This window comes from Lepidochelys kempii, chromosome 2, assembly GCF_965140265.1.
Source record: "Lepidochelys kempii isolate rLepKem1 chromosome 2, rLepKem1.hap2, whole genome shotgun sequence".
Lineage (NCBI taxonomy): Eukaryota > Metazoa > Chordata > Testudines > Cheloniidae > Lepidochelys > Lepidochelys kempii.
The window spans coordinates 212,541,650-212,567,491 of NC_133257.1; the positions used below are offsets into that span (position 1 = coordinate 212,541,650).

Below are 25,842 nucleotides of genomic sequence, written 5' to 3' on the forward strand. Positions count from 1 at the left end.
CCTTGAGCAATATCAGTATCCAAACTTATTTGGAATGACAATTTCAAGTTCAATTCCAGTTACCCAGAAATAGCAGGGAAACAGCACAGTAACAATGACTGAATACAGCAAATTTATTTTGTTCCTGATGTGTGCTGACATATTGCAAAGCACCACCCCATAAAAGGATACAGTTTTTGTTTCTGAGGATATTAATTTCAAACTGTTTTAATTCAATTAAATGATCCCTGTCTAGTAAGAGGGTAATTACACCCACCCACACACCTGAAGATATGGGAAGGGGCTTGTGTTTGTTTTGGTTCAGTTTAACTAGATGCTCAAGATAGTATCGGACCTTGTCATCTTTTAACTGATTTGGCCTTTTTCTTGAGTGTCCTTGCACATTACTGCCATGGAAACTTTTAAAACAAAAGGGAATAACCAGACAAAATCCACCAGTTCTTCACAGTTGTTTGCAGAGGTCTCTTCTGTTTCATATTTGTCAAATTAAAAATATATGGTGCTTATGTGTTTCTCGCACAGAATAGAGTGTTGCCATTGCCAATGTTGACATATTTAATGAATATAAAAATAAAATGAAGAGAAATCCTTATTTTGAGTATTGTGCTTAAAATAATTAACTCCAACTTATAGTAGCACTTAATAGGGATATTGGAAACTGCAGAAAAGAGTATCAGAAATGTTCCTGTGGATTCCAAAGGCCCAGTTGTGCAATCTTACTCACATTGAGTAGTACTTAATTACAAAAGGCCCCCCACTGCAGAATTAGTCCCCAAATTAGGCAGCCCCTTTCTTCAGCTACATTAGTTCAAGAATTAACCCATTTCAGATCTGTTAATTTTTCTGTCAATGGGAAGGTGTGACAGGGTTGCCAAAGAAATCCAAGGCACATTACATAACCGGGAAAGACACTCAGAGATTGCATTTTCACAAGATACTATCCAGTAAAACTAATATTGCAGCATCGAAAAAGTATTTTTAAGAATAATATTACTGAGCAATGTGTAAACATAACCAATTATAGTATTAATTTACTTATTGTTATATACTTATAAATTAATTTTAGAGCCTTAAAAGCATTACTAATATAATGAATAAGCACTGACAATAAATAATAATAGTAAAATATCTGGTTTTAAAAAGTTACCAGTATTAATCATGACAATTTGGTTATCACTAGGGAAATACCAAAGACCCAAACACTATCACAGAGAGCAATTATTGGCTCCATTAAACATTAAAGGGTGAAATTCTGTGCTGTGCTGCTAAGAGGTGCAGCACAGAACTTACAACCTGGAGGAAGAAAGCAAAGGTGTGCCCTTTTGATGCTGGGCTGCTCCAGGGACTGGTGAAGTCCCGGACATAACTTAGGCTATCTCTGGGAGCCTCTCTAAAAATATCTCTAGACAGCAATCGGGAGTTGTGACTGCAGTATGTATAGCCATACCGAAACTAGCTTTGATCTAGCTAGTTCAAATAACAATGGCAGCATGGGCAGCGGCATGGGCCAGCTGCCTGAGTACGTACAAGAATCCCGGGCAGGCTTGTACTTAGACAGCGCCACAGCTGCATCACTATTCTTATTAGAGCTACCTAGATCAAAGCTCCTCCGGGTTTGCACACATGTGCTGCAGTCACACCTCTGATTGCCATGTAGCCCTCTCCTGAATTACGGCAGCATTCCTGGGTGGTTGTATCGGTTGTAGCACTGTGTACACTGACCCCACCCACACCACAATGCCTTGTACTCACTCCCAGCATGCCTCTTCCCTCCCACTACACCAGGGCTTGCACTGAGGGAATGCTCCCTCTGGAGGACAAAGGTCTTCTTCCACAGGAATGTTTGGTCCCTTTACTTGTCTTAAAGGGCCCAGCATAGGGGTGAGGATCTCATCCCAAAAGCCTAATTCACCAATGAAGTCCATGGGCCATATTTGATAAGATCTCACACATATGAAGAGCTATACACAAGAAGTTATTTGTAGTGCACAACTACTATTGGTCCTAAAACCCGCATGAACTATGTTCTGTATTCCTGAGCACCATCTAGTGAACCTTATCTATTAATTATTTACCTAGACATCTCTCATCTACAGAGCACTCCTGTAACAATATTCACCTAGGTTTGACACTGGCCTCCGCTTACATACACCCAAGTTGAGGGTCCATAGCTGAGAAAAGTTTACCAGGAATTGTATTGTAGTGCCAGAAGTCTCCACAACCTTCCCACCACTAGGGGTCTACAGTCAGCCAGTGTAGTGCCAAAAGTTGATGGTGCTGAACAGTGAGAGGAATGGGGGATGCAGCAGGGCTGGCTGGGGAATGTGCTGATTCAATACATCTAAGGTGCAGACTTCATCAGCAGGGTTCCTAACAATTGCATTTTGTGTCTCAAACAAATGTATGACAATGTTTTGAGTATCTAAATTATAGACAAATTCAATTTTCAATTTACTATTTAAAAAGTAAATAGCAGATTAGCACTAGATTTAAAATATTGACTTCCAGACTGCAACCACTTCAGTGGTAACTGAGGTCTTACAGTGGCTTACACTTTATTCTTCTCAGCTACTCATTACATACAGATAAACAACCAAGAAGAATCACACAGTGTGCAAGACCCCATAAATCCGTGGAGATAAGCAATAAAGGTCTTGCAGCAGATCCTGGTCATGTCAACTGCACATACAACATATCTGTTTATTCTTATCTAGTCCTCCTTTTAAACTCTGTTAAGTTCTGCAGGGCAACCTACAGTCAACAAAGATAAAAGCTTGCTAAAAATCTCTACAGGTCCCTCATTGGTCCCTCTGGCCAGGAACAATGCACTGTAACTGTATGCACAGTACTAAACAGGGCCCAATTTTCAAACTTCTGTGCATAAAGGCCTGACATTTAGTCAGCAGGATTACTCTTCAACCTGAGTAGAGGGCTCCACAATATGGTCATATGTTTGGGTGCCCCAATTCTTCATTTGGTGCTTCAAATCACAAACACTTATTATTTATTCATTTATTTATATTATCAGACCACATAGAAGCCCTAGTCATGGACCAGGAATCAAGCGCTGTACAAACGCAGAGCAAAAGAGCTTACACTGCCCACTCTAAGTAGAAGACAAAAGGCAACAGATGGATACAGACAGACTGACAGGAGAGTACAAGGAAACTGTCAGACAATAATCATGATTTAAGCACCTAATTGTCAACATCCAGGTTTGAAATTGAGCTAAAAAGTACTGTCTTAACTGAACTACGCTATCTAGGGTATAATTGAAATACTGACGGAAGTAAAATTGAGATGAAGGAAATTCACCATAATTCACCATAATTTCATTCCAACATACATGGTTGGTCCTAAAATATTTACCTCCTACCTAGGCTTTGATCACGGGACTAAGTCCACCAGTATTTGGACAAGAAAATGTATACGCAGTTGCATTAAGAAGCCATGTTAGCTCCAGCAATATTTATTGGGGTAACTCTGCATTCAAGAAGAGTTATGGTGTACCTTAAATAGAGGTGTTAAAATACCAAATAAAATGTCAAAGTCTGTCATGTCTGGAGCTTTTATAAATTGTTTAGACTGGGAATAATTTGGGTTTTGTACATCATTCTGTTCAGATCATGTAGAAAAGAGAAAAATAAGGTGGGAGAGGAAGAACAATGAAGCATAGTCAGTTTGAAGTTGTTTGATGGAAAAGTATACCCTGGATCATTACCTCCCTAATCAACAATTTCCCTATTCCTCTGTAACTTGCAAGTCCACTAGTTACCTTTCCTCTCTCTGGGTGGTATTCTGAGGCTACACATCCTACTCAATAATCATATTAAAAATCACTTCAAAAGGGAATTCCAGTACAGCTTGCCAGATATGTACATACTATGAGTAATTTTAACTTGGACTGTAGCTCCCTAATCACCTCTGTGTTAAAAAAAAAATACTACAGTATACCGACAGCAAACCTTTCCCTTGTGAACAGAAGGTTTTGAGTAATAAAATCTGCCAACTACCTAGCAGAGTATTTAGATTACCACACCTTAGTGACCATCTTTCCCACTCTCTCCTCTTCCACGCTCGCCACAACTCCAGAAAAATAACATCTCTCTTTCAGCTTCTTCCCTCGTTTTCCCACACACCACGCAACCCAGACCTCACCTTCAGCTCTCCAGAGGCTACTTTGGAAGCCAGTTCGATGACACAGCCAACAGCCATGCGTGCAGCGCCGGACGAATGCAGCTCATTCCAAATGGTGTCACTGTCCACCTGAGCAAACAGTCAGTAGAGAAGGAAAAAAAAAAAAAAGAAAGAAAGAAAGAAAGAGAGAGAGTATAAGAGAAAACAAATCAGTGAGGGAGGGCTGGCAGGGTGACAGCCAATGTACAATAACATTAGTCTTCCGCCTTGGCCAGCTGAAAAGGCCTTCTGGACATGGCTTTGCTTATACTTTTTCTCTACACTGACTTCTCCAATGGAAACACATTCCTGTCATGCCTCACTGCCATTCCCTGTTTAGATTTCTCATTACAAACAGCATTACATAGGCCGGATCTGGCCTAGTTACAGGCCTGTTAGACACCAGGCTCAGTAGTAGATACAATATATCTACTACTTAGAGGGCCCTTAGTTATACGTGAAAATGAGTTTTGCAAGTGCCAGTACAAAGAAAGAATTTAAAAGAAATTTTTGACTACAGGCATTAGGAAAGCAAAAGTTTGTGTTATTAAGAAATCAGTAGCACATATTCTTCGCAAGACGACAGCTACCGTTCATATTCCTTAAATAAATGGAAGGAAAATTTTAGATTTACTGAGAACACTCAATAAAATCATTTAAAAATTAGAACTACTAAAATAATAAATCAGATAAAGAAAAGCATCCTCAGGATAATCCCACATTTTTATAATCCCAATCCTATTTTCTATATGCTACTTTGCTAGGATTTGCCTAGTGGAAAATAGAAATATAATCAAATAGTTTGTTAGATTTCTGAATGCAAACTATACATTTATGATTCATTTGATTCATGCTTGAGATAGGAGCAAAATAAGGAAGAAATACAATGTGAAAAATTAATCTCTGCTGCAATTCCACTGAATTTGATGCAGTTATATCAGGGATGAATTCGGACCAGTTTGTTTTAGCTACTAACATTTAATTAAAGATTAACAGGATTGCTGACTCTTCAAATTATTTTCTATCATAAGTATTAAATGAGATCCTGCCACCTATTAAAAAAAATAAGGGAATACAGCAGACATGAGACAGCATAGATTAAGAACTTTAGTAAATATGTTTAAAAAGTTACACTTATGAAATACTTCTGTTTTCAATAATCCATTAAATGTGCTTGCATAAAGTAATGAATGCAAAGCAGAATAAAAACTAATGAATGAAAATGGTGAAGGGTTGCATTTACATCGTATGATTTCATACCAAGCAGACACATTAGTATGAAATATTTGAATCTGGCAAATATGCAGCCTGCTTTGATGCTCTATAGGAAGTACCTTTAAATAGGAAAAATATCACACAAGTCCACTATGAAAATAAAAAAGCTTTAGAAATACCAATTCTAGGTGGCAGATACTATTTTTTAAAGTTTCCAAATACACTGAGACATGTTTTTAATTTGAATTTCTGTTCTTAATTTCTCAAAAACGAAATCAGGTAATTGAAAATAGATGCAACTGTTATTGACTCTGGAATTTCTGAGGAATTCTCTAGAAATAGTAGAAATAGAAAGAAATTTGATCTTCTATACACCTGTCAAATGTGTTCATCATTGATGTTACATTACTATTAAATTTCAAGCTGTCGTAATGATCTCATTTTTCAGTGTATTGCACCTGATTCCTCTTTCTCTTTCACCAGGTTACACTGGTATAACACAACTGACTTCAAGTGTGTCAGTCCACATTCTCATCAGTGTGAGAGGAGAATTAGGCCCTTTGAATAGTAAGACTTGCATTTGCTTGTCAAGCTTAGTAGAATGAAGATATTTTGTATTTTCATCTGAGGATGTCAAAGTGCTGTACAAACATGAATTAAGCCTCACAACACAAATAAGTAATGATTTATTATGCTTCTCTTACAGATGGGTAATATTATTTTTTAAGAAATTAAGCAGCTTTTCCAAGGATACACAGTACGTCAATAGGTAGATCGCAGAATGAAACCAACAAGCACTAAGTCCCGAAGCTTCAGCCATTAGACAACACTCCTGCGGCGTTTGTCTCTAATGCTTCATATGAAGCAGCTGTCATTAAGATCTATTTTAAGTCAAAAATGGAAAAAAAATAGAAGATATTTGTTAAACACAATAGAGTAGGATAAACACAGTATTGTATTCAATTTGAATGCTTATTAAGAGAAGGGCTAAACAGGAGCCCTTTCCTACCATGTGCATGGCTAGCAAATGAAGGTTAAAAAACCAAAGCAGTGGTTGATGAAAATGATTCAACTGCAGTTCAACGTGCCAAGATACAAGCAAGCAGGGAACCTACAGCCTTGGAGGGGCTATGATTCATTTCCAGACTTGCTTGTTGAGTCAAAAATTGTAACCACAGTTTGTGAATGTATCCGCCCTTCAAAATGGTTGTCTCCTCTATAACATGAGAAAAGGATTGCTAGCAGCTGAGCACTATCCCTGTTGCCCAGACTGTTTATTGTGTTAACTATTTTCTGTGTTCTACTGTGGATAAGGAGAATGAATTGGAACAAGGCCCAATATTTACCACTGGAAATTTCCCTATGAGCTCTTGACCCACGAGAGCCTAATTTTAAAGGGACTTGAGATAATAATGGGAAATTGGAAAACAAAACAGCATGTTTCTCCTGCTGATAATAGCTCATCTTACCTAATTAGCCTCTCATAGTTTGTATGGCAACTTCCAACTTATCCGTATGTATATATATTTCTTCTTACTATATGTTCCAGTCTATGCATCCGAAGAAGTGAGCTGTAGCCCTCGAAAGCTTATGCGCTAATAAATTTGTTAGTCTCTAAACTGCCACAAGTACTCCATGTCTCAAAGTATTTTCAAATATGACTAACAGAGAGTATAAGGGAAATTCAGCACTTTAACAGATGAATTGGGGATGGCACATATCATGCATTTGGATCTCCCAAAGCAACAGGTGCACACTTCCAGCTGTGGAACTGTGTGTGCTGCAAGAAGGGTACAAGAAAATTAACACACACACGAAAAAGGGATGATCAACATGGGGAGATACAGCTTTACATTTTACCCCTTAAAAATTAAATTCTGGAGTCCACACTCCTGCAAATCTCTATTGAACTCCATGGGAGATTTCCCTGAGAAAAAACTAAAGAAGATCTTGGCACATAAAATTCAACTCCTGAGGTCAGGAATGGAGGAGGAATCATCTATTAGATGATCTAGTTCATCCCTCTATCAGTGCAGAATTGTTTCTTTCCCTATTATTACTAGTTTTAAATATCTCAGTTGCTTGGACCTAAGACATTTTCTTAGAGGCAATTTACTCAGTAGTTTATTCAGCAGCATGCTATTGAACTACCACTGTATAAAAAGGCAAATGTGAAAGTTATGTCTGTTAGTTTTCCTAGATTTCACTCTTTAATTGCAATACACTGGGATGTAAAAGAAAGCAGAAGGTAGCCCTATGTATCTTCTTGATTGCGCACGATGGGCCAAATTCAGAGGTGTCATAAATAGGCTGGACACTGCAACAACCTAGTGTCTGAATGTAAATGTATGTGTGTTACTACTGTAAGAAATTGGAGAGGAAGGAGAAGGTTGTAGTAGAAAAAGTAGCCAGAATGTAAGAGGATGGGAAGCTTCTTTTTGCTTTTATGCACCTCTTGTTTATTTTTTCTGTTCCAACCCCACTCTTCTGTGTGTTTTAATGCCACCTACATATACTCACACCAATGTACCGGGATGTAACTTATACCACGATCTAAGTATCTTCTGAATGTATCATAGTCTGAAAGAGGTATTTGATGAGAAACAATTCTAACTAAATTGAAGGGCAATATTTACAATTATTTCGACTCTACAGATAAATGATTATTTATTAAATAGGTAACAGCTCCTCAGAAAATGTCTCAAATGCAATCCCCTGAAACATTTAAAACTACACAAATGATGTTTAATTTAAATATTTTACTGGGTGTTCCCCAGTGAAATGTGAAGACAACTGCTGTGTTAAAGTCCAGTCAGGTATACAAGACTAATTTTTGTTTGGATTACTTGTACAAGATGAATACAACAGGACAACATATATGAATAAGTGGAGTAGGATTTGAGTCTTTGTGTAGTCCATCATTACTTCCTGCCTACCTCAGGTCCACCTCATGGACAACCTATATACTTAGTGCATAACATTCTTGCTAAAGATGTCATAGTTTCTTTATGGAAAAGTCCTATAGAATTTAATAGAAAGTGATGCCTTTTCCATAGGTGTTTTGGACCATCCTATAGACTTTAATAGAAAATGTTATCCCTGTTAGATATTCCTACAGAATATTTTAAATAAAACCCTATATAAAATTTAGCATTTTATACTAAATTCGATTGGTTTCTAGCACAGGATCCTTTCACTTTAATCCCTATTAATGGTTGTTTATTTTCCCATGAGGAACATATGCTTTGGATGTTTTGAAAATTAACCTAGAGCATTCAGTATCTTGATAGAATAAAATATACATAACATAAAACAAAAAGGGGTTTTAATAGAATTTTGATAGCACCAAAACTTCAGTATTAAAATATAAGTATACTCAGTTTTTTGGCATCAGTGTTCTTATCATTTATGCAGACCTTCAAAGAATAAGAATAATCTGTGATAATGCTGTGAGCCAGAAAACACAACCCCAGTCTGAAGAGTAAAGTTTTTAAGACCCATATGAATTTACTTCATTCAGAGTTTTCTGAATGAACACTGTACTTTGCAGGCTCTTTCAAGCACATCTATCGTAGCTCAACCATTGGTATGAATAGCAACACTAATACTCTGTAAAGCTGCAAATGATAAAAATTAAACTACTTATTCTTGACGTAGATGTGACGATATTAAAAAGGAAGAGAGAATGACTTAAATGAAAAGCATTTATACTGTCTAAAAGCATCTAATGCTTCAAGTGTTGGATGCACTTGAAATGCTATATCTTATACTACCAAAAGGAACTTGATAGGAATGTATTTCTTATGATCAATTTATATCGGATATCTTGAGGCCTAACAATGAAAACCTTAACATTCCAAAAGCAAGCAAACAAACAAAAGACCTCACAGCAACACATAACAGTCCAGTTTATAGGGTGCTTGTTACAACAGCAAGACTGGGACACTCTGTGTTAGGCTGGATTGGTTAGTAGCTGAAAATAGCTGTTACCACTATAAATTACGGCCAGATGCATTGTGTGGGGAGAGGTGGAGAGGTGAGGGAAGATACATTTGGGTGGGTGGGGGGGACTGTTTATCTTAATGGCTTTTTTAATTACAAAAATCTGAAATACTATATGCCTAATACTGTAAATATACACTTATCTTTGGTGGCCTGGATCCTATCTGAGGGATGGGGAGAGTGATGAAAAAATTCTAAAAACAGTTAAACATTTTTCTTGCAACTTTTCTCTCTTCTCTCTCTCTCACCCGTCACATATCCCAGCCCCCACCATTGATCTCTATTCCAAACTCTCTCCCTCCTTAAGAAGGGTCCTTTCAAGATCCTGGCACCAACTCTACCCTGTGGGCATTTGGGATCCAGATTTTCTGTTCATAATATAACAATATAAGTGTGTCATTTCCAATTATCAGAGAGAGACAGGAAGGCAGGCAGAGTGTTCTACAGCTTATCTTCTTCTCTGAAACTAAGCTCAGTCTCAAATTCACATATACCAATAACCGGGAAATAATACAAGACAAAGGCAATGATCAGGGCCATTCTTTAGGTCCCACACTTACAAGCTCTGTAGGTTCTTCTGATTAATCAAACATGTCCGAGTTGGAGGGGCACAACTGCCACTGAATATTATCCTTTAAAAATCAGAGTGCATTCAACTCAAATTTTAAGGTTGGGGGGTTTGTCTCAACTGCAGCGTTAGCTTGAATGATCTACTCTCTAGTTAACAGCTCTTAAGTTAGCCTCACTCTAGTGAGAGCAGTCACACTACAAAAAAACACTCAAGCCGCTCAGAGTGATGGTAGTAGCAGTTCAGAGTAGCTGAGTCCCTAGTGAATTAGTAGGTCCTGCATCAGCAGCTCTTGAGCTTGAACCCACACCCCCTAACAGGCCAGCTAGCCTGAGTTTAAAGTGCCACTTAACTGGAGCTATTAATGTGTATCAGTTAGGAGTCAGTTAGGGGTAACACTTGAGTTACACCTTGAGCTAAAACTGCAGTGAAGGCAAGCTCTAGATCTCAAATGCAAAGGGCTAGAATATCTGCTTGGTACCCTCTGACTCCTAATGCATCTCTCTCACACGCACATATTGAATTAAAATGTATGCAGCTCCCCCAGTAGGATCATATGCCGGTTGGTGGGAACTGTTGGCAAAAGATGACCTTTTAATGGCAGTTACTGTATATTATATGCACAGTATCTTGGGCAAGAGCAAAAACGGGTAATTGTGGTTCAAAAGTAATAGCTCTTCGGAGCGATTTAAAGGGACTTCCCTCTCATCCATTGAACCACTAGGAGTTGTGCTAAAATATTCTCAGATGGAAGTTGTACCAACATATATTTCAGGGGAAATCGGTAGCTTAACACATACTCTGGAGAACCCATTACATTGATTTTATGTTGTGGTCAGACACGGTAAATATAAAGATGGAATGCAACAGAGTAATATTAACTAGCTAAGTTATTGGCCTTCATGGAATGGACCAACAGAAAACTGTAAGAAATACACTCGAAATCACAGATTTCCCAGGTGACCATGTGATCCGCAGGAATTTGTATGTTGCTTAGTGAATTTTATGTGCCTTAGCAGGTATAAAAGTTTTCAGAGTCTCACACTCTGTCAGAGCAAACATGTTTCCTTCACTGTTTTTTGTTACTGGCATGTAAGTAGTAACTGAATATTTTCCTGAAGCATTACAGCCTCTAAAACGTGTGTGTGGCATTTTGATATGTCTGCCAGCAACGAGCCTGTCATCATTGGAATGAGCTAGTGCCAAAGAGTGTTAATGCACTAGCCTGCAACAGTGTGCTCATATCCATGCCCAGTGCTACACTCCAGCTGCCATGCTAATAGTTCCCGTCTCCTATCCATATGGAATCACTGGTCACAGTGATCATTCATCACATCCATGATTTCACTAGGAATCAAAAGAGCCTCTGTCTTGCTTCTCTGCTTCTGTTTCATCTCACCATGACTAAAGAAGCTAAGGTGTGTACATCATAACCTAGAAACGATCCTTAATAAATGGCCTGTCATCCATGTCTCTCAATAGTGAACAAAGGAGAGAAAGTATGTGTGCTTGGCCTGGTGTTTCCTTCATAAATTTCGTTTATCTGAAGCGTGTGAGTAGGATACTTTAGAAAGAATATATTCCAACACTGGCATACTGAGCTTCTTATAATATTATAATTACTTATAAAACTGCAGCTGTTTACTAAGATTTTGCTTTGATAATGGTTTTCCTGATATACGAGTACTCAGAATAGCAGCTATTCAGGAATGTACTTGTACTTCCAGTGTGATTTATAAGGAAATAATAAATATGCAACCTTTAGAATCTGAGCTAGATAAATACCTCAAAATATTTTCACAGTTACTTAAAAAAACCACGCCAACAACCTGAATTCACTTGGGCTGTGTTCACTCCCCATTTGTGTTTGCTCCCTGATAATATTCTAATAAATGAGTCTACTGGCTGGAAAGTCCACGGAAACAGCAAATTTTAAGAAGATTTTGGAAAATGTTTTCAGTGTTGCAATAGGTGTGTCGGTCCCAGGATATGAGAGAGACAAGGTGGGTGAGGTAAAATCTTTTATTGGACCAACCTCTGTTTGTGAAAGAGACAAGCTTTTGAGCTTACACAGAGCTCTTCTTCAGGTATTATTGGAGACTATAGCCAGAGAGTGAATTTTGAATTTAGAAAGGCAACTATTTGCACAAGAAATGTTACTATAATGGTATGTCTACACTGCAGGCAGAGGTGTGACCACAGCACTTCTAGAGGTACCTGAGCTAGCTTTGATCTAACCAGCTTGAATAACAACAGCACAACAACAACAACCATTGCAGCACCGTCCAGAACTCTAGGTATGTATTCAAGTGCCTAGTCCATGCTGCCACCTGTTCTGTCTTGGTTTCACTGCTGTTATTATTTGAGCTAGCTAGGTCAAAACAAGTCGCAAAGTCTCGCCTCTGATTGCAGTAGAGACATACCATAAGAGTACGCCATATATACACTTGGAGCTAAGCCACTCCAAACAAGGAACAGAAAAATGCCATGTTACCTATGCGTTCCCTAATCAAGACTTCTAAAGTTTGGAATAATAAATACAAGTAATTAGCTACTCATGAATGACCTACAGTCCAAAATTTATTTAGAGAAAATATTCCTGCTGAAGGAAAAAAAAAGAACGTCAAGGGCCCTATTTTGCCCTGTTGCATTGGTGATTGGGCTTAAAGTTCCATTGTGAATTCAATTTCTGAGCCATAAATGCCTGAAGAAGCAAGCTTGTAACAGCAGTGCTGATAGATTTTTAAAAGTGAATTGGAAAACATTTCATTTTTTTAATTTTAAATGATCTTCTTTGGCTTTCAAATCACTAACAAAACTGTATAGATATAAGTGCAAGAAAAGTATTAAAATAATGTTATCTTTAAAAGAAGTAGTTGAACTTAATAACCCACCTTAAATTCTTGGAAAGATTCAAGTTCAGGGTTCTGTATGTCTCTTGCAGCAGCTGAAGATATTATAAACACCTCACAAAAACACAAAGTCTTGAACCCAAATTTGGATGGATATAATAGTGGTGGTAGAAAGGATGGATTAGAATTTATTTTTAGAAAAAGATCATAAATAATACAGCTTGGCACAGATTCAAGTCTCAGATATGTGGCACATATCACCAGATGCTGGTAAAAAAGTTACTGCAGACCTCGCCCTAAGTATTCTATTAATTTAACTCTACATTTGCTTCAGTTTTCAATGTATTTGTGTGCAAAAATCCATACGCAATTGCCTCCCTGTATTTGATGATGCAGTTCCTATGAGTTCATGTGCAAATTGAGCCATTTGTGCATGCAATCACAGTAACTGCAGATACTTACATGTAGAACTCAGGCCCCCTCTTTGAAAAGTTTGACCTCTTACTACAGAGTTCATTTTTCGGATGCATCATGTTTCAGCCCTCTTCTTGGACATAGATGATATTCTTTCTGTTAGGAGTCACTATGGAGCTATTATGGAGCCTTGGTATTTACTATGATAAAAATTACAGGAAAAATACAAAGAAGTTCTTGTGCCAATTCTGGAGGCTGAATTCCATCACTGAAGCATGTCACAGTGGAATTTCAAAGTACAAATGCAGAAAGCTAAGTAGTTTCTATCAAAATCTCATGTGTGTGCGCATGTGTAAGCTTGTTTGGGGGCTATGAACATATGTATGTATGTTTGTAAACCGTATATAATGTAATATAAAATTATTTATAATTAACTTATGTGTATAATGTTCAATACCACCCTTATAAATAAAGAGGGATTCTCTGTTTTACATAATACTACTCTATACTTTGCAAGCTTTGGGATACTTGATATTTTTGTGGAAGCCACAAAATGAAATAAAATCCTCAAGGCATTGAATTTATGACACTTTATCAGCTTCACATTCATTCTCTGCGTTCCAAATGACGTTTGGTGCTTTATAATTTGGGTTGTCTTAGTACCTGTGAAATAGTGAATGCAATTAAGAAAGAGCTTCATTATTAAAAATGAGGCAAAATAGATCTAAAGGGACAGATTCTTTGCTTTACCAAGATTCCACCAGGCAGAAAAGTTGCGTTGCAAAGGGTTACATCTCCTCAGTTTTCTGTCCAGTCCCCAATCAGAGGCCTGTACAAGACTGAACAAATTGAAGCTCTTCTAACTTTTACCCATTGGCAACAAAGCCAAGGGACTGTCTGCTAGTTAAACAACACAGGACAGCTCTCACTGCCCCCAGCATGACTCTGTGCTGGGGCTTGTGGGGGAGGGGGATGGCATAGGAGTGTTACAGAGGGAGAAGACTGGAACAGAGTATCTGCTCTTAAATCTGTATAGACTGGGGAATTGTGCTGTGGGCAGTGAACTGAAGGTAGAGTCTCAGCACCATCTGTTCAAAGGGGAAGAGAAACAGTTGCGAGATCCCGGACTCAGCAGATTTGGTCTATGTCCACAGGTTTGTCAAATGGCTGCTTCAGGACATGAAAAATATCAACATTATCACAATTACATAATGTGCCTTCCAGATTCCTTCTTTGCGCCTCTACCCAAATAATGTCTTATGTGTACACAGTTTTGTTCTCTTATTTTCTTTTTCACATACATTTCATGCTTGAGAAAGATGCTACCCTGATAGCCCTGAAGAGTGTAGTCCTCTGTGTGGACTGCTTGAATTTGCACAAGTCCAGCCCTGTCCTGCAAATAATTACTCATATGACTTGTCCTCACTAACAGAAATAATACCATTGCCCTAATAAAGCAAACTCACGTGAGTAAGGACCACTTACATGACCCAGGATTTTCAGAATTGTGCAGCCACCAATCCAAAAGATACACTAATAAACCACTATCAAGAAGTAAAGCTGTATCACTGAGAGATACGATAATACCAATCAGACCACGACATTAATTAAAACCAGAGAAAAAAAGAACAATACATAAACAAATAAATTATTCACCAACTTGATTCAGTATTTTAAAAGAAAGTAACTTTAGGGGGAAAAGCTGCATGCATTTTTAAAAATATATTTATATAAACACACACATCTACACTTTCTTCTTCTGGGTAGTCAGATGGTAAAATTCTCTATTGGTGTAAATGAGCAGGACTCCACTGCAGTCAGTGAAACTGCACCCATTTACACCAGCAGATACTTTTACCTATGGTTCGTATATATGAAAGCAAAGTTACAAGGAATTCACCGTGCATATACGGAATAGTCCCAAACCCATTGTGCACAGCAGAGAGTGGCTAAACTGATCAAACTACATCAATATTTATTACATGGACTACTGTTCAGTTAGTCCTCTCAACATTGATGCTGTGTAAGTCTGATTTCATGCAGAGTATTGTTTTGACTCTTCCACAGCTCCTCCTCTTCCAATTTAAAGATCTGACTTTGCACATCGCAGGGTGGTGGTGGTTGTTTTTTCTTGGTATTGGATGACTGCCCTATTTCATGATAAAAGTGGAATTCTCTTCTGTCTGCAGGGCAGTCCCCAGGGATCAAAGTATGAAACCCAAACTTAAATAAAATCATATCCTGTTTGCAAACATCATATTCCCTTTGCTATTCACTAATCTGGACCCATAAACCCTAGCACAGCTTGAGAGCCCATTCCTCATCTAAACAAATGCCATAAGCCTCTTTATACTTTTACAACCATGTCAGAAAATAATATTGACTGCCAATAGTGATGTGATCGGAGTTGCCTCCTCTGAGCCATAAAAGAAGTGGTCTGTTATCAATTTCTCTAAATGTATCAAGGGAACTATGGGTTGATTCAGTTCCAAGTTATAAATGACAACTCAAAAGCCACAGAAGCTTTTGAAGCTGGGAGCCGATGATGACATTATCATAAAAGCCTGCTCTTCCTTACTTTTGTGGGTTTTTTGCCTATCAACTGGACAAAAAATATAGCTGAGAAATGATTTCAAGATTTCTTCACACAGCAGCAAGTCAGATGGGCAGGAAAACAATCACTATTTTCAGTGACATACTGGGGGGGAGATAAATTTGCCCACATTAAAATTAGTTTCTGCTTCCCATAATTATCAACTTCATAACACAGTTCATAGGGAGGTGTTGTAATAAATCAATCGCATCTCAGGTGGCATCATGTAATGATCAATCAGATCTCAGATGGTGATTAAAAAACTGTGGAACCCTTTGATAATTATCAGAGGCACAAGATAATTTGCATTTAGAATCCCCTTTTGGCCATCTCACCAACACTTTATTCATTTTTCCTGGGATACTCCGAACATCCGAAACCTCTGATCAACTTCAGGGAGTCATCATTTATTATTAAAACCACTGGCCTTAATACAGTCTTTTTCTTTCTCCAACATGTGCAATTTCTCCCCAAAATTACAACAGCATGAGGTATGGAATTGATAATAGTCCAGGAATAGTATAAAGTCCAAAAACGTGCATCTCTGAAAAAAGAAAATTAGGAATATTACTGGAAAGGGGAGATTCCCAGCCATTCAACAGTTTCAAACTGCTAGTTCTGGAAGGGCCCTGGATATAAAACCTTAAAAATTGAAATATTTGTGTGAAAGAACCTATTTCAGGCAAAGTTTAAGAGGTTAGAATTAGTCATCATTTCTCTCTCCCTGTGAGACCTGTACAGTTCAGCTCGTCGTATAAGGCAGCCTGACTTTATAGGAAGAGGAATAGATTTATTTCTAATACAGTTTCTTGTAAAACTCTATAAATATTTTTAAAATATTTTTTCTGAAAAATATTTGGCACATACAGAGTCCAATTCACCAGTGACCTGTACTTTTTATGATCATTTTCACTACAGGAAAGTGAGGGCAAAGTGGATATAAAATGCTTACAAAAGGTAGCATTTTACACCTATTTTGCTTCTGTACAAAAGGTGCAGGGCAAAGCTGAATCACAGAAAATATGGGCTTCAGTATTTATTCTGGCCTCCATTTTGATTATAAGATCTTTGGGACAGGGCCTGTCTCTTGCTATGTCTATACATGGTACCTGGCACAAAGGGTCCCTGATCTTGGTTAGGACCTCTAGGTGTTGTAATAATACACATAAGAATTTGACAGGATAATGTGTCATGAAGGTTGTACTGGCCCCCATTTGGGATCATTTGTAAGTAATCCAGGCCATCCCAAACTACTACTTCTAGCCTTAGCCCTATCTATATGCATCAGCTCTTTGAGTCACTCTTCGCCATTCCAGTCTGTCTTGAAGCAGTTCCTTGGAAAGTCTGCAGCTAATCATATCCTTTTGTATGACATCCATCCATCTAGGTTTGAGTCTTCCACCCCTTCTCTTACCCTCCACTTCTAAATTTAACACCCTGTTTCCTACATATTTTTCCAATCTTCTTTTCACACTCCCAAACCATCTGAACCTGGATTCTCTCAACTTTTCTACCATCTTCACATCACCTCTAATCCATTAACTCCATGGTCCATCCTTGCAACTCCAAGCCTCCATCCTAACATCTTCATTTCTACTGCATTCAAGATCTGCTCCTGTCTCTTCCTCAGTGCCCAGCATTCAGAGCCATACAAAAGTGAAGGCCTAATTACCATCTTGACAGGTTTCAGAGTAGCAGCCGTGTTAGTCTGTATTTGCAAAAACAAAAGGAGTACTTGTGGCACCTTAGAGACTAACAAATTTATCTGAGCATAAGCTTTCGTGAGCTACAGCTCACTTCATCGGATGCATTCAGTGGAAAATACAGTGGGGAGATTTATATACATAGAGAACACGAAACAATGGGTGTTACCATACACACTGTAACGAAAGTGATCACTCTTGTTACAAGGTTCTCGTTACAGTGTGTATGGTAACACCCATTGTTTCATGTTCTCTATGTATATAAATCTCCCCACTGTATTTTCCACTGAATGCATCTGATGAAGTGAGCTGTAGCTCACGAAAGCTTATGCTCAAGTAAATTTGTTAGTCTCTAAGATACCACAAGTACTCCTTTTCTTTTTGTAATTACCATCTTGTAGATCTTAATTTGCAATGAGATAATTCTCCTGTTGCAGTTCATTCCACTCAATTCTCTCCATTTAGTCCATGTCTTTCCTGTTCTGCTTATTAATTCATCTCTGAGTTCATCATTATCCCATACAATCAAACCTGAAGACTTAAACGTCTGTTTGTAGTAGTAGCTGACCCCTCAAACTTATGGTATTCTTTGTCTTCCTGAAAGGTATCATCGAATCTACAGACCATATAGTCTCTTTCAATGCTGCTAATTTTCATGCCATTTCTTTCAGGTACACACCTACATCTCACTAAGCTTTCTTCCACTTCCTTTTTGCTGTCCCACATAGCACAGCATCATCTGGAAAGAGCATGTGCCAGGGTGCCACTCTCTGGATGTTTTCTGCTAGTGCATCGTGAACAAAAAGGGGCTAAGGACTGAGCATTGATATATTCCAATTCTTACTAGAAACTGTTTAGTTTCTCCACATGGCCTTCTAACAGTGGTAACAGCACCCTAGTACATGTCCTGGATAAGTCTGGTATAGGCTATGTCCACATTTACGACAGCATGTTGTGTACAGGCAGTACACGTGTAGTTACCTGCCATACTGAAAGGCAGGCTGCATCAACACTTGCCACTGTGGTGTGTAGCTACATGTCACAATGAACTACTCTGGCAGCGGGAGACAGCTGGGTTAGGTTCTGCAGCGGGGAAGCAGTGAGGAAAGATTCTGGCAGTGGGGAGCCTTTCCCTGCTGTCTCCCCCAGCCAGAACCTTTCCTCACTGCTGGAGCCTCTCCCTGCTTCCTCCCCCCACCAGTGCCTTTCCCCACTGCCAGAGCATTTCACTGTGGTGGGGAAAGACTCCAGCAGCCAGGAGGCAGTGGGACATTACACTGGTGAAAATAGCTGTGCAGACACAAAAGACTGCTTCCGTGTGTAAAGAGCCTATGTAGGGTATATACCCTGGGCATTCAGTTGTGTAGGGCACTTTATTCTCCTTGCTTCACCTAAGCATGCCATGCTATTTATACCATGCTAGCTGGGTGTTCAGTGTTTGTACTCTACATGATGCCATAAATTTAGACATACTTACAGTCTTCCAGTATCTGTTCCAGTCTCATAAGCCACCAGATTACTTCTCTCTGAATGTGGTCATAAGCCTTCTCAAGATTGATAAATACCACATACAGCGTTTTCCTCTTTTCTCTATATTTTTTCACAAGCAATCTCAATGCAAAGATAGCATCCAATGTTGAGTTGCCTAGCCTGGATCCAAACTAATTGTTACTGACCTTTACTTCTGTTTGTAGTATCTTATCAATAACTTTTTCCAGATCTTCATCATGTGGCTCATGAGTTTAATGCCAACGTGGTTACCAAAGTCTTGTACGTCTCCTTTTCTCTTTAATACTGGTACTAATGTGCTCTTTCTCCAGGCATCAGGCATTGTCTCAATCCTCATGATACAATTAAACAGTTATGTCAATATGTTCATGTCTGTTGCTCCAGGCACTTCCATACTCTGCTGGTATGCCACCAGGGCTGAGATTTTTCTTATTTTTCGTGTGGCTCAATGCTTTTATAACTTTTCCTTTTAGGTCTGGTGCTACCAGACCTTGGTTTGGTTTTATTATAGGGCATGGTCCTATTGGTTTCTCTCCATTCATTAGCTTTTTAAAGTAATTTCTCCACTGTTCCTTAACCTGGTTCTCCTTGATTAATTATAGCCACTTTCATCTTTAATTACTTTGATCTCACTACTGTCTTTAGTTCACTTATCACAGGTCTTTGCCAATGAATATATTTATTTCTCACCTTCCTTCATTTCAAAATGGGCATTTAAAATGGGCTTCCATGGCTTTAGCCTTAGCAGCTGCTATCTCTTTCTTTGCCTTTTTTTTTTCTTTGGTTGTTTTTGGCTTTTTTATACTTCTGAAAATCCTGCTGTTGGAGCATTGCTTGCCAAAGTTTAAAACACTTTTTCTTCTCCTTCTCAGCCTCTCAAACTTTCTCATTCTGCCACCAGATCTTACTGGGGACAAAGGTTCTTGCTTCTGTTCACCAAGCGGGCTCTGTGCACTTTCTTGAATTTTGCTTGCTACATGAATCTATCTTTGATTCGTATTTTCTCTTAAGCCTTCTAAAGAGATCTCCTCTAACACTTTCATTTTAAACTTCCTGCTAACTTTTTAAGCTTACACCACTTGGTTTTCTGTAGTGCTTCGGACTGTTTTCTTCTAATGTACTAGATGTATCCATAGTCAAGACCCAGCATTCTATGTTGAGTTGCAGTGCTTTTCCCTAGGATGACCTTGGTTCACCAAATCATCATCTATTCCCTATATTTTAATGCAAGAGGAGTTGATAAACTTGGTAAGTATCAAGACAACTTGACAATTTTCTATAAGTCACTAACTATAATAACCCACTCATAGACTTAATAAGCAAAGCAGCACAAAAACAATTTCTTTTGAACCAGCACCAAAACAATATTTAACTTAATAAAGCTGGCCACTATGGCCCCAAGCCTACCAAAAATGATGCACCTACTTAATTTTAAGCATGTGCACAATTCTTTGCAAAATCAGGGCTTAAATTCCAAAAATACTACAAGGGAGGTCAAAGTAAAAATGTGCATCTTATCATTCTCTCCCCTGTGCAAGGAACTAGGCTTAAAAAGAGGTTAGCCATATTATTATAGTAGCATAGAAAGGAAAATCACATAAACCTTGCTAAGCACCCTGTGCACACTCAAATAATAAATAAAATAATAATAATAATAATAACAGAAAGAAAGGGGAAAAGCTACCTTCTTCGAATAACACCACTGTTTATAATATACTTTGAATGAGTGAACTTTCCCTGAGCTAGACTCTCAGCTGGTGTCAATGGACTTCAATGGAGCTACTGCAATTGACGCCAGCTGACAATCTGGCACCAGATATTTCCATTTGCAAGTCATTTCTGATTATTTATCAACGCCCCAAACACAGAACAGAGAACTTCACACAGGCTCAGAAGATCTTCTTAAAGAAGGGGATTCTTTCATATATTCTTTCCCACTATATTCTCTGCTACAGAATACAGACTTGAATTTCATTTTCATACAAGTAAGCAAAAGAAAATAAAGATCTGCTCACCAGCAAATGAGAAAACTACATTCGAAGTCATCCATCCCATCACATAAAACATTCAGACAAGCAGTATGCTGGGTTTACTGCATTATGCAGTACAACCCCCTCCTTCCCCCTTATCCCAAAAGCTATCAAATAACAATGACCCTTCACTACTTCCACCCTCATAATAGAAAGAGCTCGTTTTAACTAAGAGACAACTAATTCAGCCAAAAAAAGGTCTCCTCAACTGAGCATTTACTCTGGAAAAGGTCATAACCTCCCCTCTCCCTCTCTACAAAGAGTTCCTAACCAAACACGAAAATAAAATAAAAAGAGGCAAACTAACTAGCGGTACGCTAAATAGAGGGTGTAATACAACAATAAATATTTCTGTTTATATGATTCTGAATCAGAAATTAGTCAAATGAGTTTGACAAAGTGCAGGTTCCTCTAAACATCTGAAAGAACAAAGGTTGGCTGAGTATTTCCTGACCTGTGTTAGTGCAGAACAGCACACATGCCTCCCATTTCTAGAAGCACTGCAAAGCCCCTTTCTCTCTCTCTTCACTGATTTTTCTCATTGCACACATTGGTCAATATCTTGATGACCTATTTCTCAGAAGTAAGATTTTCCAAAATTGTACCCTCCAAAATAATGTGAGCACATGGCAACCTACTTTCCCATGCTCTCGAGCAATCAGGCACCTCTTATTAACTACCTTTTGCTCATAAATGCAGATAACATCTCCTGAAGTTATTCCTCATTTCTTGCTCAGTCCTTTCTCAAACAAAATTCCCAATAACTTCAATGACAGTTTTGCCTCAGCAGGACCTGATTTGGACACACACACACTCACAACCTGAATATATATAGCATGTCATTACCATTAGTCGCTAGTCTTACAACACTGGACCCAATCCTCAGCTTATATAGCCACATTGATTTACATCCTCTGAGAGTCTGTTCCTTAATTCCTAGTAGTGAAATCTTTAGAAATTACCAAATAATAACAACAATTATAAAGTGAAATTGATTGTTTGTTAAAGCCTGGTAGCCTGGATATGCTTTTTGTCAGGTTCAAGCTTCACGATAACATCTCATAATAAGAAAAACTCACAGCAAAGATTACAGTGGAATGGAAATTATCCTATGTGGGGGACAAAAGCATATACAATGTGTTGGCAAGCTTCAGTAGAGAAAAAGCAAACTTGTAGTATTTCAATGGAAGTTGGCCTCTAGTTCCAATTGCACTCTAGAGACTGTGGTTTCACTCCCGAAGACAAAAACAGTGAAAGGAAGCTAGAACAAATGTGCAACTCTCAGCCAGCATATCAGTGGCCAATAATCTAAGCATTGCACCTTAATTTTATTGACAGTGATCGTTTACAGTTCCATTTAGACCACAGAACATAGGGTAGCTAAAGAAAGCACCAGTGAAGAAAATTGTAGATGGAAAATTGTTTCTAACTGTTAACGACCTTCATCAGCAAATTATAGGAGAATGGTAACAAATGTTGATAGAGCTCTCTTCTGTGGGGGATTTTTTTTTTAAATTTTGATTCTTTTCCTAATATTGGAACAGTTTCTCCTAGAAATCTGGACCCACTGGCTCAAAATGTAGCAGAATAAATAGTTTCCATAATTTGGTATTAAAAAGGTTGGTCAACAATTCTATTTAATATTTTATTAACAAAAATTATGCCCTGACAGTTAGTAAACAATGCCCATTATGCAAAGTGCTATTTGTGTGTACTTTATTTTTTTCCTTTTAGTGGAACATAGTGCTGGATTAACTATTCAGGACTCTTTATCAGGCTTTCGCTATAGCTAAGAACATTTCACTACAATACAGCCCCTCTAATTATCACATTACTTTTCTCAAAAACCAACGCACTAAAGAAAATATGTCCAGTGACAGACAAGTAACATACCTCCTATCAGGACAAAAATATTGCCCTGTGATGCTGCAATCTCAGATTATGAACATACACAGTATCTAGAAAAAAATCAGTATGGCAGTACGACAAAAGCTTCATTTTTATTTTCTGTCATTGTATATTAGCTCCTCAAGTGTAGGACCCACCGAACATGAGTCTGAAGACGACCAATAACTTTAAAAATCTATTTATGCTGTACAGATTACATTGGAACAGCCTCTACTTACCCCAAGTCCCCCACAAGGCAACAAGGAAAAGATTTTTTGAGACACGCTGCCTATATGTTAAAGAGAAAAGACAACAATAAACATAAAACTGAAAAATAATCTTCATTAATTCAATCCTAATTTATTAATCTCTCTCAATAACTAGTCAACTAAAATACAGTTTGCAGTGTTGCTGTAGCCATGCTGGTCCCAGGTTATGAGAGAGACAAGATGGGGGAGGTAATATCTTTTATTGGACCAACTTCCATTGGTGAAAGAGACAAGCTTCCAAGCTCCTCAGAGCTCTTTTTCAGGTCTTCCTGCAGAAGAAATCTGTGGCGCTCGAAAGTTGTCTTCTTCATCCACAGAAGTTAAACAAAAATACTATAACTTTAGAGTAACACTGTGATTTGTACTAAAAAGATCAGAATCAGTCTTTGGATTTTGGTGTCAAATTTTGAAACACTAATAAAGCTGTTAAACTGGTTAGGCTGGGATTTCCAAAGGAATGGGGGTTAGGCATGAAACCTCACTGAAAATCAACGTGAATGCCGGTACTTTTAATGGTCCAGACAATTACAGTATGAGCTCATTTAAAGTGTAATTATATCAGTATTTTAATAGCTTATAATTAACATAAATAACTGTATACTTCAGCAGTACTATATGAATTGATAGCATTACTATACCAAATGAAACTTAGACAAAGAACATACAGATAACACAGTCTAATGTATTACTTTCCTTAATTTACACAATATGATGACTCACTGGATCCTGCAGTTGTTACTTAGTTTTAAGTCAGTCCTATATTCAGTTTTTATTACCTTTGAACTTAGTTTCAGAGTAGCAGCCATGTTAGTCTGTATTCGCAAAAAGAAAAGGAGTACTTGTGGTACCTTAGAGACTAACCAATTTATTTGAGCATAAGCTTTCGTGAGATGAAGTGAGCTGTAGCTCACAAAAGCTTATGCTCAAATAAATGTGTTAGTCTCTAAGGTGCCACAAGTACTCCTTTTCTTTTTTTGAACTTAGTGTTTGCCTTATTGAGGACTATGTTAAAACTAGGTAAGAATTTTAGAATTTGACCCATTCACTGTTGGAGTATGTAATTTGGCTCTAGGCAAATCTTTCCAGGGCAGTTGTGGAAGAGAACATAGATTTCCCCCACTGTACCACTGAATTAGTTTTGTAACTTCAACACAGAGGGAATGCTAGATGGTGGATCAATTCAAGCTGCCTAGGAAGTAGCAATCCATTGCTGAGGAAGAGGCAAAGGCTAGAGTTACTTGTGTTTAACCAGTATAAATGAAGTGTATAAAAAAGATTATAAACTATAGTCTTTCAGCAGTGAGAGACCAGATTGGAAAGTTGGAAGAAAGTGCCTTAGTCTGATAGTAAAACCCAAGACACACTGAATTTGCAGCTATTTCTAATCAGCAGAACAGGGCATATTGATCAATTAACATAGGGTGAAAATCATACAGGTAAAGAGGGACTAAACAAAGCCATCTGCACCAATTTAAGAGCTCCCATGTGACTATGCAAGGGGATTGCACATGCAGTAGCTGTACAGAATATTCTCTTACAGTATGCCATAGAGGGATGATTACCCCAGATATACCAGGGTAGGTAGATGCTCTGGGGCATGCAAGAAAGGGGATATGGAAGGGGGTCATCAGGTCACTTGCAATGCAGATCCAGTGGTTGAGGTGGATGGCACTTTTTCACATTTTTCTGAGGAGATGATGGAAAAGTCTGGGAAAGGGCACTAAAAATACATAATTAAAAATAACAGGTTTGAGGTGCTGTCAAAGTATTAATGGTCTCAAGTTGCAGTGGGGGAGGTTTAGATTGGATATTAGGAAAAACTTTTTCACTATGAGGGTGCTGAAACACTGGAATGCGTTACCTAGGGAGGTGGTAGAATCTCCTTCCTTAGAGGTTTTTAAGGTCAGGCTTGACAAAGCCCTGGCTGGGATGATTTAACTGGGAATTGGTCCTGCTTCGAGCAGGGGGTTGGACTAGATGACCTTCTGGGGTCCCTTCCAACCCTGATATTCTATGATTCTATGATTCTATTAGGAGGGGGTGACTAAAGTTTCATGAGAGATAAAGGATGACATTTTGAAAACATTGTATAACTAGAATTTTTTTCAAGAAATCCAGTGGCTAACTGATGGAACGTGAGAGAGGAAAGATGAATTCCCAGATATCTTAATCCTAGATGCATATAGGAATTGTCACGAAAAGAGAGCAGATGGTGAAGCAAGATGTAGAAATCCATCAACAGACAGTATTCAACACTGAAGTATTGACACAGGGGAAAATATGTACAAAGACTTTTCAACACATCAAGAAATTTACCAGAAACACTCATTCCCTATTGCACAATTGTCAGAGAAGCAGATAGCAAAGTGATAACAGAACAGGAAAAACATCAAGATCTCTTTGAAAGAACAGTATGAAAAGGTTTTGCTAAGAGGGAATAGGACGGTCACCTAATGATCGTCATAGCAATGAAAGAACCTCCAGCTTTGTTGACAAAACAAAAAGACACACCAAAAAAAGCAACCCAAAACCAGCAGTAAAAATGTTCAAAATGAGACAATTCAAGAGGTCCTAATGATATTTGGAAAGATTCAAAAGTACTTGGCAAATGCCTACTACTTGAT

General features: G+C 38.2%; 1 protein-coding gene across 1 annotated transcript in view; it reads right to left on the minus strand.

The window, feature by feature from the left end:
• Positions 1-25,842, minus strand: part of HDAC9 (histone deacetylase 9) — a 704,899-nt gene that overhangs the window by 128,941 nt on the left and 550,116 nt on the right. The window contains exons 18-19 of the mRNA XM_073333773.1: positions 23,189-23,238; positions 4,159-4,266 (exon numbers count right to left, since the gene is read on the minus strand). Coding sequence (XP_073189874.1) covers positions 4,159-4,266; positions 23,189-23,238 — 158 coding nt within the window. The remainder of the gene's footprint in view (positions 1-4,158; positions 4,267-23,188; positions 23,239-25,842) is intronic.